We start from the raw sequence: 13,632 nt of genomic DNA, 5'->3' as shown, positions 1-13,632 counted from the left end.
AATATATATAATGAGAGATAAATTAGATGACGTGGAATCGGAACCTCTCACTTACACTTAAACTAAAAGAAATACCCGTCCCTGCTGGCTGCTGCATTCGACGGAGCTTAGTTCATCCTCATTGCATAAAGCTTTTCCATTTTTTGGGGTCCGAAATAACATTAACAGAATTTTTAAGGCCACAAAAGTAAATTGAACATTTTAACACTCGCTGGAAACTGCGAGAACACACAAGCACAGCCTACACAAAATTGTCCTTATGGAGCAATCGCCCACTTTTTTAAATTCCCACGCAAAAGTCCCCCTCTCTCCCAACAATCTTGTTCTGCAGCTTCTCATGCTTTCGGCCCCGGGAAGAAATCATTCGATACTATAAATTTGCATTTTATGAAAGTTATATTGAATATTAAATTCGATACTAGTTAGCTCTCAAACTACTATTACTACAACGATAATGGCCACTACGACATCGTTCGCCGGCGTTCACTTCCATATTCGGCCGTCTGATTCTACTTGTAGACCCTCCTTAGTTTCACAGCCAGCACCTGTATCATTAAACTTCTTGGCAAAGCCAAAAGCTCTCAAATCCCTAAATTCGCTAAAATTAAAGCGCAAAGATGCATTTCTCACGAGAAGGTCAGAAAAGTTGGGCAGGAGCTCCCGGTCCTTCGTCGTCCGGTGCGAAACATCAAGTGGAAGGGTAATGATTCATCAAATTCACTCTAATGCTATTTTTTTTTTGCATGTAAATGAATGTTAATAATTGGAGCTGGTTACTGAATTTTGTTGAATGTGTGGGCACCAGATTACGCAGCAGGAGTTTACGGATATGGCGTGGCAAGCTATTGTGTCGTCGCCGGAAGTGGCGAAAGAGAATAAGCATCAGATAGTGGAGACGGAGCACTTGATGAAGGCACTTTTGGAGCAGAAGAATGGGCTGGCTCGCCGGATTTTCTCCAAGGTTGGTGTGGACAACACTCGGCTTCTGGATGCTACTGATAAGTTCATTCAACGCCAACCGAAGGTAATCAATTCTCGGTCTTCAACTAATTCTACTACTAGCTACTCTTATGAAGCTTAATAATTTTCTAGTTTAATTCCCTAGCATTTTCTGTAGTTGCTTGATGGGTTTATAATCTGCCGAGTTAGCTTACTCCAACTCGGTGGAGCCTTCACTTGTTCAAATGGGAATTTATGGTGCTTGCATTAGCGTATTACATGCATAGATGGGTGAAAATATATCTAATTTGGCGCTAGTTGATCAGGTAGTAGTTTTTCTAAATCTGACGTATGAAGGGCGTAATATTTACAGTGCCATTCTTGTTCCGGAGAGGAGTGCGATTTTGATATTTGCAGGTACTACGTGTTTCATCTGCTTATCAATGTATACGTGGTGCCAGGTTCTTGGTGAGTCTGCTGGTTCAATGTTAGGACGAGATTTAGAGGCTTTGATTCAGCGAGCCAGGGATTACAAGAAAGAATATGGTGATTCATTTATGTCAGTTGAGCATTTAGTCCTCGGTTTTGTACAAGATAATCGATTTGGGAAGCAATTGTTCAAGGACTTCCAAATTTCCAGAAAAGCATTAAAGGATGCCATCGAAGCTATAAGGGGACGGCAAAAAGTTATTGACCAAGGTGACAATAGTTATTTTCTGGTTGTCAAATGGTAGTTTGATTCACACAGGTGCATGTTACGGGGTTCTAAGCAAACTTTACTTACATTTCGTTGCTTTGGACGTTTAATGCTAGCTTACTTGGCATCTTCATGCTTTTCTCGCCTTTTTAGGCGAAAAATTTAGCAGAGATATATGTACAGTTTTTCTGCTTTAAAATGATCTGTGAAGTTTCTCTGATATTGAAATTTGTAAGAGTGAGACAATGGTTATTAGTTTGCTCAAGATTTTGGCATTTACTACCGCATTAGAACCTTTTGGCTTGATACGTTTTTTGAGGCTAGACCATTCAGTGTGCGAATGGGATAGCTTCATATGATGTCCCTGCAGAATACTTCGATACAATTGGGTATGCGAGATTGCAAGTGTAGATTTATTGATTTGCATTTTGTTTACGATGAAGTTATGATCTAAAGCTATGCTTTGCAGTTTTCCAAGAGTATGTACAACGCAGCCATCGTGATTTTTCTGTGGTCTTCCACTTTATATACTCTGGACTTGTGTTGAAAATGTATTGTCGTAGTCTGGGTAATCAATGTTTCTTTGTTTTTCTGTATATTTTTTGAAAAGCTTCAGTTTGATACAGATCCTGAAGGGAAGTATGAGGCGCTAGAGAAATATGGAAAAGATTTGACCACCATGGCGAGAGCGGGAAAACTGGACCCTGTTATAGGAAGGGATGACGAAATTCGAAGGTGCATTCAGATTCTTTCTAGGAGAACAAAGAACAATCCCGTTCTAATAGGTGAGCCAGGCGTTGGGAAAACTGCAATTTCCGAGGGGTAAGCTCAAGGTTTTTTTTTTAAAATTTTTTTGTTTTTGCTGTCTGCAATAGAAATTTGTGGTAAACAACTAGAAAGGGTGTGCAAAGTCGGATAAATGAAGCTCGTCCATACATGTTTGTAAATTTTAGCTTTGTTATGAACTGTTAATTCAGGCTAACAATATCCTCCTTTAGGTATCTTCCTGTGGATGTTATGTGAGATTTATGGTAGCCCTGTATTTGATTTTCCTGAAACTGGAACTCATTTTCTTTGTCCCTGTTTCACAGGCTTGCCCAAAGAATAGTGCAAGGAGATGTTCCTCAAGCATTGATGAACCGAAGGGTGTGTATTCTAGATGTTTACTGTAAAATTCTCCAATTGAAATTTTTTTTTTTTCATTTACACACTCACATCCTTTTTTTTTTGTTCTTTTTAAATTTTTTAAAACTTTACTTTTTTACTTAAGGATCTGATTTTGGACTTTTAATTTGCAAGACAATGAGGAAATCTGTCCCAACTGATTCACTTTTTGGATGCAGTTGATATCCCTTGACATGGGAGCACTGATTGCAGGGGCTAAATATCGTGGAGAGTTTGAAGACAGATTGAAAGCGGTACTCAAGGAAGTTACAGATTCAGACGGGCAGATTATCCTTTTTATTGATGAAATCCATACAGTTGTTGGAGCAGGTAATGTTTGTAAGTTCTGCAGGTCGATGAAAGATGCTTAGATGGTAAATAACCAAACAAGGTCTTATATGCTGTTAACTCCTACTAGCCCCTCAATCTTATCTGCAGTATTTCTTTCTTTTCTTTCCTATGAGCGCTATGAGGTTCACGTTAAGATGTCTGCATTTACATGCTGGACTTTATTTATCAGATGGAATTTTTTTCTATTAGTTGTTTGTCCTAGTGTGGTTTGTGATACTGTGCTTTAGGTTTGGTAGAAATTGTAGTAATTGTGATTGATATTTTCCAGATGTCTAAGTTCATCAAATGAAAGAAAAAACTTTATCGTTTTTCAGGTGCCACCAATGGTGCAATGGATGCTGGCAATCTCTTGAAGCCCATGCTTGGTCGTGGAGAATTGCGATGCATTGGTGCGACAACATTGGATGAATACCGTAAATATATCGAGAAAGATCCAGCTTTAGAGCGCCGTTTCCAGCAAGTTTATGTTGATCAACCAACTGTAGAAGATACCATCTCCATTCTTCGTGGACTGAGGGAAAGATACGAGCTGCATCATGGAGTTCGAATTTCAGACAGTGCACTGGTAGAAGCTGCAATTCTTTCAGATCGCTATATTAGTGGACGCTTTTTACCTGACAAAGGTGAGCCTGATCAGTCACCTACTGCAATCTTTTTTACTCTCTAATCACGAGCTTGTTGACATAATTGGTTCAGCCTGAATTTCAGTCGTAAGGAAACAGCATCTGACATTAGCTTTTGATTTGGTTCCATTCAAGATTTCTTTTCTAGAATTGTTTTCTCAAAATTTTGCTCATATAGAAGAACTATAGAGGCCTTAGATGTTAAGGTGTTTGAGGCGATAGTAGATTTGGTTGCGATTCTGAGTCCCTGCATATATCCTTGTTCTTTCTACTATAGCCAGTTCTGCAGATTTTCAAACTGACTACTGGCGTGTTCAATAGTTCTATTTCTTGTATTCTATATTAGAAGTTTGAACCTTTGATTATGTGTGCGCTAGAGATTAATCTTCAGTCTCATGTGTTATGTTCAATCCTAATTCATGATCCCAGACACTCCTTGCTTATGGAATCCTTGTATCACTAGGATACACTTAAGGCAAGCTAGATATTTCAGTTAATTTTGTTGTTTTGAAATTGTTGATTGTGGTCGTAGAGTATGTAAGTTGAAATTTAATTTGTCCAGTTGCTGCATATGTATTGATACTTCTATGAAATAAGCACTAATGTAATGTTTCGACCACAGCTATTGACCTGGTTGATGAAGCTGCTGCCAAACTGAAGATGGAAATAACTTCAAAGCCAACAGCTCTTGATGAGATCAACCGTGCAGTTTTGAAACTGGAGATGGAGAGACTCTCTCTTACTAATGACACGGATAAAGCGTCAAAGGAAAGATTGAGTCGCCTTGAGACAGAGTTGTCTTTGCTGAAGGCTAGGCAAGCTGAGCTGAATGAACAGTGGGAGCATGAGAAGACTGTAATGACCCGCATACAGTCAATCAAGGAAGAGGTATGCATTTTTTTATCTATACAGTTGTGAACTATCATCTTTCCTTTTTCTGGGGACGGGGATCTTTCTCCCTCCCCTTTGGCGTTCATTCGGAGCTTTTTGTCACATCAGTAGCCATAGGCTGAAATTATTAAGCAAGCAATGCCTATGTTGTTGTTTCCATGCTGAAAATGTGGCTAATCCATAAAGGCGATTCCTTTAATTGTCACAGCCAAAAGCTGTCCTGGCACACAAACTGGGCAAAACATAATGAAAGTTTTTTTTTTTTTTTAAAAAAAAACAGATTGACAGGGTAAATCTTGAGATCCAGCAGGCTGAGCGAGAGTATGACCTCAACCGTGCGGCTGAACTAAAATATGGGAGCTTGAACTCTTTGCAGCGTCAGCTTGAAGCTGCAGAAAAAGAATTAGATGAGTATATGAAGTCTGGGAAGTCCATGCTTAGAGAAGAAGTTACGGGAGATGATATAGCTGAGATTGTCAGTAAATGGACTGGAATACCAGTTTCTAAGCTAAAGCAGTCAGAGAGGGAAAAGCTGTTGCATCTGGAGGAAGAGCTTCATAAAAGAGTTGTTGGTCAAGATCCTGCAGTGAGATCTGTGGCAGAGGCTATCCAACGATCTCGAGCAGGCCTTTCAGATCCACACCGTCCAATTGCTAGTTTTATGTTCATGGGACCTACGGGGGTTGGAAAAACAGAACTAGCGAAGGCTCTGGCTTCATACATGTTTAACACTGAAGAAGCACTTGTAAGAATTGATATGAGCGAATACATGGAGAAGCATGCAGTTTCAAGGTTAATAGGAGCTCCACCTGGTTATGTAGGCTACGAAGAAGGAGGACAGTTGACTGAGGTTGTTCGCAGAAGGCCATATGCTGTTATTTTGTTTGATGAGATAGAGAAGGCTCACTCTGATGTATTCAATGTTTTCCTGCAAATTCTGGATGATGGTAGAGTTACCGACTCTCAGGGGCGTACCGTGAGTTTTACTAACACTGTGATCATTATGACTTCAAACGTGGGTTCCCAATATATACTTGACACAGATGATGACGCCTTGCCCAAAGAAATGGCTTATGAAACTATAAAACAACGGGTTATGGAGGCTGCAAGAGCTGTTTTTCGTCCAGAGTTCATGAATCGGGTTGATGAGTACATAGTTTTCCAGCCTCTGGACCGTGATCAAATCAACAGCATAGTCAGATTACAGGTAAATTCTTTTTCCATTAATAATAGACGAGTTTTTCAAGTATGTTGGTGACTATATTCATTTTGTGGCAATAATATAGGAAATTATGTTGAAAATGCATGTACTGGGTAGTGCTGTTGGAATCGGCTAACTTGGTGAAATAAACTTTAATTGATTTATTTTTACTAGGATTTTTCAGACTGATGATGAATAAGTGTGTTGAACAACTTATTTAACTGGGTTGAATAAGTTTAGACCTTTGAGATAGACGAACAAACAGGCGTACTTGTACTCCCAAACGCCAATTGTTCATGTGTCCTCATCTTCCTTCGACTCTGTGCACAAGGAATTTGACCATCTTCATGTACTTTATTGACATTATGTCTCTGTTACAGCTGCAACGAGTACAGCAGAGGATTTCAGATCGGAAGATGAAGATTCACGTGACTGATGCTGCCATTCAACTGCTAGGCACTCTTGGGTATGATCCTAACTATGGAGCTAGGCCTGTGAAGCGGGTAATACAGCAATATGTTGAGAACGAGCTTGCTAGAGGAATCTTGAGAGGAGAATTCAAGGATGAGGATTCGGTGTTAATAGACACCGAGGTAACAGCATTTGCTAACGGTCAGCTTCCCCAGCAAAAGTTGGTGTTCCGAAAATTGGAATCTGATTCAGAAGCACCTGCAGAAAACAGAGAAACTTTCTCCCAGGCACTATGAGCTTTGTAAATTGGGTCGCCTTTTGGGCCAGCCGGAGTTGGAATTTCAGTTGTTCAGACGGGGAATTACCGAACTGATTTTTCAAGGCAAAAATGATAACTTTCATTGATATGAACAAGTTTGTACAAGCGATTGAGAATGAACGTCACTTTGCATGTTATTCTATAATACCAAAACTGAAAATCCCAAGGTTAGCTGCAAGCTTTCATGGGTCTTTGGAATTTTTTCCAGCACAAGAACACCGCGTGCCTGACTTCGTCTAGCATATCTTCCATAAAGCTAATCGCAGTAGCTGACCCGTATCTGAAAATTGCAGCATTTGGCGTCCTCCGGGTATGACAAACCATCACAGGAAAAACAAGCCTTTTGAATTGCTGCAAAAGACTTGCCAGCCCAATGGTTAGACACCCACTGAAGTTCCTCCTCTAATGGACATTTGAATGCGTCCTCTGAACTTTTTTTTTGCCATTCCGCGGATGACATTCTACAATTGAAGAATGAATGTTCTATGCTCTCTTCAGCTTCAGAGCATAGTATACACTCAGTCGACTCCAATGTCATTCCCCATTTCCTATCTCTTTGTATTTAACTTTATTCTGCATTGCAACCGCAATACAAGAGATAGGGAGCTTTTTGCTATACCGAGTTGTAAAGAGACTTGACAGTTTTATGCTGCGTCAAGAGGCTTAACAGTTTTATGCTATGTAAAGAGACTAACAGTCTGGTTGTTTGCTACACTGGACAGCTTTGTCCAGGCCAGATTATCCATGAGAAATGAGGGCGAATGCTTGCTAAATTCTTGTGGCAAACTCCTATATGTCCCAACCCTCCAAAGTAAAACTCATGTATGTCAAATTACCGGAAAGAAAAGGTTTAAAAAAAAAAAACTCCTGTATGTCATATTACCAATTACCGTGTAAAAAAAGGGAGTATAAGAAAAGGCTTGTAACAAAACCCCCCAAACACCAAAAAACAAAAATACCCCAAATCCCAGGGGCACCACTCCACGCACATACTTTCTAAGTCTTTACTGGGCATTCTATCCAAGTACTAATCGCAAGCAGCGCCTGATTTTTTGTCTTCCTGGTTGTAGAGTTTCTGATGACAGTTTGTCGAGATTTGTACATGCACGGGCATATGTTTCCATTGTTGCAGCTGACAAGGCCTGACAAGGCATGAGTAAATCCTAAAGATTAGAATGCAGATTTCAATCTACCAGTGAAAATATTTCGAAGAGCAAAAGCTTTCTAAATATAAGGAATTAATACCAGCTTTTCCAGATTAGTTCTAGCTAGCTTTTGCGAACAAATTTAAACCAAATAAAGTTTATTCATTTCCGAGAGTACATGAACCTAATCTCAGACAATAATCTTCATAATCCAACGCACACGATTATGTGTTAAGTAAGGTACAAGAGATAGTTCTCCAATCATCTAGCGAAACAGCTAGAGAACTGGAAGAACTTTATTTAATCAACATGCACGCGATAACATGAAGATCTACCAGCCGGTGATACTCAATGGCCTTAAAGTTAGTAGATTCGGCACTTCTGGGGTCCCAAGTTGCACAGTAGCGGGAGGTATCTAGCCTTCTGCTTGACTTGTTGCATCTCCTGGCCGCCCTGTCCCTGCCAGCTCCCTCCTGGCTGCTGTTGCCGCCTAACTGCCGCTTTTACGGCCTCGCATTGGCACTTCTCGTCGAAGTTCTGAAGTGCTTAGCAGCATTGTCTGAGGTGCTGCTGCTGCCGTCCCTGCTGGTTCATGATGTCCATCTCGAAAGGGCTCCCCTGGGATAAGTACTGCTGGCAATGCCGGAGCTGCTCAAATTGTTGTCGAATCTGCCGGCGGCATCTCTGCTGGGATTGACCCCCCCTGGTTCTCGTCCTCCTCAACTAGGGTGGTTGTGGTGGCTCTGAAGCTAGAGGCCTCAGCAAGAGCCAAGAAGGCTATCATGATAGCTGCCGCGATCACGATCTTTGCCATTGTGTTCACTACTTCACACCGTTCTATCTATGGCTATGAAGTGGAGGATATGATGTGCGGTGAAATTAAGGACCGAGGAGAGCAAGGGGTATTTATAGGACGATGGATCCTTTGCATTTCTAGAACGTGGAGGATCGATGGACTAGGCAGATGCGATGCAAAAAATCGATGGGAAGGTGAAGCGTGGCTCTGTTTCGATCCAGGGCAACACGTAGCCCCCATGCAAATGCTGCCACAGAAGCATTTTGTTTCATCTCAAGCTGGATGCACTTACAGTTTACGTGCAGAGATTAATGCTTCTGCAGCTCTCCCAGGTCCCAGCCGTGACTCCACTCAAAAGCATGTGACGCTCTCCCCGGCCCGCTTAGCTCCTTTCCGCAGACGGAAACAGGCTGCAATCCATCCAGTATACCAAGTCCGCCTTATCTTCTTTATATTTCTTTTTCGGTCATAATTCACCAAAAATGAAGAAATATGTACTCCTATTTCAGAGCTTGAAACAACATTTGTGAAGAGGTTATTTTCGTCCTGCTGGAGTGAGTCACCCGAGCTGGAGAAGACCTTTTATCTTGGGTGGTTCTCTCGGACGAGGTCACCTGTTTAATTGTAAGAGGGGTTGAATCCCCCGGTATAACTCCGAAACTTAAGTTAGTTCGGTAGTGAAAGGGTAATTTAAATGTAGAGAAGACTAGTATGCTTTACCCGAAGATTCGTTCTCTTTTTAGTAGAGGTGTTGAGTATTTATAGAAGTCAGATAGGAGAGAGGGACTGCTTGCACAGGCCCCTAGAGATCCGGCAGGGTCAGTGTATCAAGGTGACTTAATGGACTCTGCGGAAAGGTGCGCCGGAACAGTCGTGTGTCAGGCGGCGCATGTCAGGCCAGCTTTATCAGAAGTGTCAGAGGTGTCAGAGACCATGTTCCACAACTCCGGTTGCCAGGTCATTATACTTGACTTCGGCTTAACGAGGGAAAGCCTTGGCCGAGGCAGTAACTGGGCCGAAGTCAATTCCCGATGGTGAAAGGCCGAGGCAGTCGGAACGAAGAAATACAGGACGGGACCCCAGCTCTAGCCGAGCTGGAAATACCCTCCTCAATTTGCATAATAAAACATACGCATAAATTCGAGAAATTTCTAATTTTGTGATGAATTTTAAAAAAATTCTACAAAAGGGGTGATTTCGACGAGGTATTCCGTAGGGGGTTTTCGCATTTCGCAAATGCGAGCTCAGCTCAATAGAGCTCGCATTCGCGGAATGCGAGCTCTACTTATTGAGCTCGCATTATTTTTTATTTTTTTTCACTACGTATAATTTAAATTTTTTTGTTTTTTTTTTTGGGAGCTAGAGAATGTTTTCCAGAAAATAGTAAGAGCTAAATGCGAGCTCCTAAATGTTGTTTTTTAAAAAATTTTCAAATAGCTCGCATTTGATAAATTTGACCTCCAAAAATAGTATTTAATTTTTTTGTTAGATTTCGCATTTATAGGTACGACTTTCAGAAAATTAAATTCAAACTTGGTAGAAAAAAAAATTTTAAAATTAAATTTACGAGCTCCCAAAAAAATGTAAAATTAACTGTAAATGTTGTTTGTTTTGTAGAATTTGCCTTTACTAAAATGCTCTCGGTAGTAAAATCTTATTTTAAAAGTTCTACTAAAATATAATATTTCGGAGAAATGTTATTTAAAAATTTGTAATTAGCAGAGGAATAAATTTTTTTATTTTAAAACTTGAACGTGCCTAAAGTCATCAAATATGTGCTCTAAAAAAAATCATATTTCTTTTATATTAAAAAAAATTGGTTATTGTACGGTTGGAAATACGTTATTTTATTATAATACATTTAAATGGTGGAAAAAGTACACATGCATAGTTCTTTCTATTTCATATATCAATGTAAAAATAGAATGAAATTGTTAACATGTAAGGTGTTGACTATATTTTATGAATAAAATACTAACTCTTTTTTTTCCTTTTTTATGAAATAAATTTTTTGTATCAAATTCTAATTTTCCTTTGTTATTATTGAATCGTATTTATTTGTTGACACCGATGAATATTAGTTATAAGAATCTAATAGTTAATAGTCACTAATATCTGTTACAATTTGAACTGTAATTTTAGAAGTCCTCATAACGCAATGTTATTTAAAAAAATTATATAAGTTATTTTTATGAAGTGCATGTTATTTGTTTGGTAGTTGAAAAGGAAAAGAAAAAAATTAAATCAAATATCTAGCGATTAAATCTTGCGTGTTTTACCTTTTACAATTATTGGCAGGATTACCATTTTGATTAAAAAAATAAAGCGATAATCAAGGCAAATTTATTGTAATGCAAAAATCCTAAAACCCTAATTGCTAAAGCCGTAAAACACTAAATCGTAAATCTTAGAAACCAAATCCTTGTAAACCCTAAAACATTAAATCAAGGTTGTTGGGTTTATTAAAATCCTAAAAAATATATTTTTGCGTCACGATAGGATTACTGTTTTAATAAAAAATCTGAAGTCGTAATCAAGGCACACTATTGTCAAACTAAAATCCTACAACCTTAAACTCGAAAGTGCTATTCTCCTAAAACCACGTGTTATTGATCTCTAAAACCCTAAAACCCTGAAACCCTTAATCCTAAAAGCCTCAAACCCTGAGTGCTATCTCTAATGTAATCAGTAGCTGAACCAAAGATATGATGTTTTCTTCTGTCTACAACTTGTTTGGTCTTCTCTTTTGTTGCAGAAGCATGTGCCACCGTTTTTTGTCCCTCAAAATAGCTGGAAAAATTGTGAGAAAGGTAAAGGAAAACGGTTGTGACACTTGCTGAAGAGGGAGACAGATCCGAGCCGCGGATCCGAGGGTTGAATATAGATCCGAGCTCAGATCTTAAGGATCCGAAGGCTTCCCATGATGGATCCGAGGTCGGATGTTCTGACCTCGGATAAACTCCTCCAGAAGTACAGACGAGGGATCGGATCTCTCTTTGGTCTCACGGATCCGAGCTCAGATCCGTGCCATTAAATTTTCAGTGTGGCCGGTTCTTTACTTTTTCCTTCATTTTTGCTCCGAATTTCTTGTGTACTTTATCATCTGGACAATCCTTACACTTCTTTCAGCTCGTGCATGAACTTCATATATCGATATCCTTCACAATTTCACAGAATTAATGCATTAATGCACTCATTTAATCCACTCATTAATCCACTCACAATTTCACAGAATTGAACATTTTGGGCATTAAGTTGAAATATTGGAAAATATTTTAAAAATTTTTTACAGAGTTTCCCCATAAAAATGGACAAACTTCCTGTCAACAACCTCAAGTCCAAGAAAATTAATCACAATACAACATTTCCAAATAAAATTTCAACATTTTTAAGCCATAAACAACTCAAATCATGCATTTCAAGACACAATCCCCATAACATAAAGTAATCCCTCCCCCACGCATAAATTTAACAATGTCCTCATTGTGAAGAAGGTAATAGAAACTGAAACCTCCCTCAAAATAAGTAGTGATTCAATTTGAAACCATTAATCATCCGGATCATCCAAATTTTGTTAACAATGAAACAAAAGAGTACAAGAAACCCTGAGTAGCACAAGAGAATCTAATATGAAAACTACAAAATTTAAACCGAACACAATAAAAGAAAAAAATAGCAACAAGAAATTGTAATCAGCTAAAGATCTTCATGGCTGCTCAGAACGAGGGTCTATTGCCTCCTCATGTCCATGAGGATCCAGTGATGTACCAATATGCCCCTATAAATGGGCTAAAACTCCCTGTCAAACAATCCTAATCTCCATGAAATTCAAAAACTCCAATCTATAAACTACATAATGTCAATAAAATTTCTAAACTCCAATTGCAAAACATACAATGTCCAATGTAGATAGTGTTTCGACCAAAAATAATAGCTGCGAAATAGATTTTAAAAACAAAAACTGAAAAGTGGGCGCTTGCCACCCAAATTTGGTACATAACCCTTGCCCCCACATTGAGTATTAGAGACTTTGTCTACTATGTGCTTAGCATTTTAGAGAATTATTTTGTACATTAAACTAGTCAGAAATGATTAATTATTATCATTTTAAATTGGGCAAATTATCTAATTGGCCCTTTAACTCTTTGTCCAGATAAAATTAAGCCCCTCATCTATTTTTTGATGACTTTAAGCCCTTGAACCTGTAAAAGTGGGAAACCGTGGCCCTTTTAGCCAGTTTCTCCGGTTTTGCAACCGGAGGATCAATTCACACGAATGCAAGTGTGCTTCTTCAAAGGGCATTTTTGTCCGCATATTCTAAACAAAAAGGGCACAACTCCTCCCTCCTTTCCATTTTCCGAACCCAACCCAACCCAACTGCTAGTCGAAACTTCACAGCAACAATGGAAGCAACAATGGAGTGGCAAGAGAAAATCTTTCCTACATTTTCCTTACCCATTTTCATCTTCCCTTAAGGATCTTTGCGGAGGGAGAAGAGCAAGAGAGAATCAGCACTGTCAGGTTTGGGTATCATCGAGATTGAAGCAACAAGGAGTGGCAAATCAGGCCGGAAAATCATCGACATTGAAGCAAGAGAGAAGTCTGAAAGGAAAAAAAAAGGGGGGAGAAGGTAAAAGCTTTGTGAAGGGAAGGAAAAAATGCGCAAATATCGCGGCCATCTGCTTCCTACTTGTCGTTGTGGTAAAGTCACGAAGATGATTACTTCTTGGACTGATAGAAATCCAGGAAGAAGGTACGCCGTGTGCTCAAAAGAAGTTGGTGGCTGCGGGTATTGGAATTGGATTGACGAAGAGATGTGCCGTCGTTCTATTGAGCTGATACCAGGCCTTCTAAGGAGGATCAATGCAACAGAAAAGCAAAAAGACGAATTTGAAACTGCAGCCGCGAGATCCGAGGCAAAAGCTGCCAAGTTGAAGGCAAAATTGAGAGAAACAGAGAAGCAGCTGCGGTGGCAAAAATGGTTGAATAAGTTCCTTGTAAGGGTTTTTGTGGTAAGTTGGTTGGTTGCTGTAATAATGGTGCTTACAGAGAAAAAAATTGCAGGTGGAGTCTCTCTTGGGATGCTCCAAATTGG

At 39.4% G+C, this 13,632-nt stretch overlaps 1 protein-coding gene across 1 annotated transcript; it reads left to right on the top strand.

Moving 5' to 3' along the window:
- Positions 1-300: 300 nt before the first annotated feature.
- Positions 301-6,806, top strand: LOC113751064 (chaperone protein ClpB3, chloroplastic). Its single transcript, XM_027294920.1, has 10 exons — positions 301-700; positions 806-1,024; positions 1,401-1,638; positions 2,263-2,458; positions 2,728-2,782; positions 2,980-3,130; positions 3,466-3,774; positions 4,397-4,662; positions 4,946-5,872; positions 6,247-6,806. The coding sequence occupies exons 1-10, from the start codon at positions 455-457 to the stop codon at positions 6,571-6,573; spliced, it is 2,934 nt and encodes a 977-aa protein (XP_027150721.1). The 5' UTR covers positions 301-454; the 3' UTR covers positions 6,574-6,806.
- The last annotated feature ends 6,826 nt before the right edge of the window (positions 6,807-13,632 follow it).

Source organism: Coffea eugenioides, chromosome 11 (genome assembly GCF_003713205.1).
Source record: "Coffea eugenioides isolate CCC68of chromosome 11, Ceug_1.0, whole genome shotgun sequence".
NCBI classification, from domain to species: Eukaryota; Viridiplantae; Streptophyta; class Magnoliopsida; order Gentianales; family Rubiaceae; genus Coffea; species Coffea eugenioides.
Note: the sequence above shows the minus strand (reverse complement) of the source record. Positions and strands in the feature narration are given on the sequence as shown.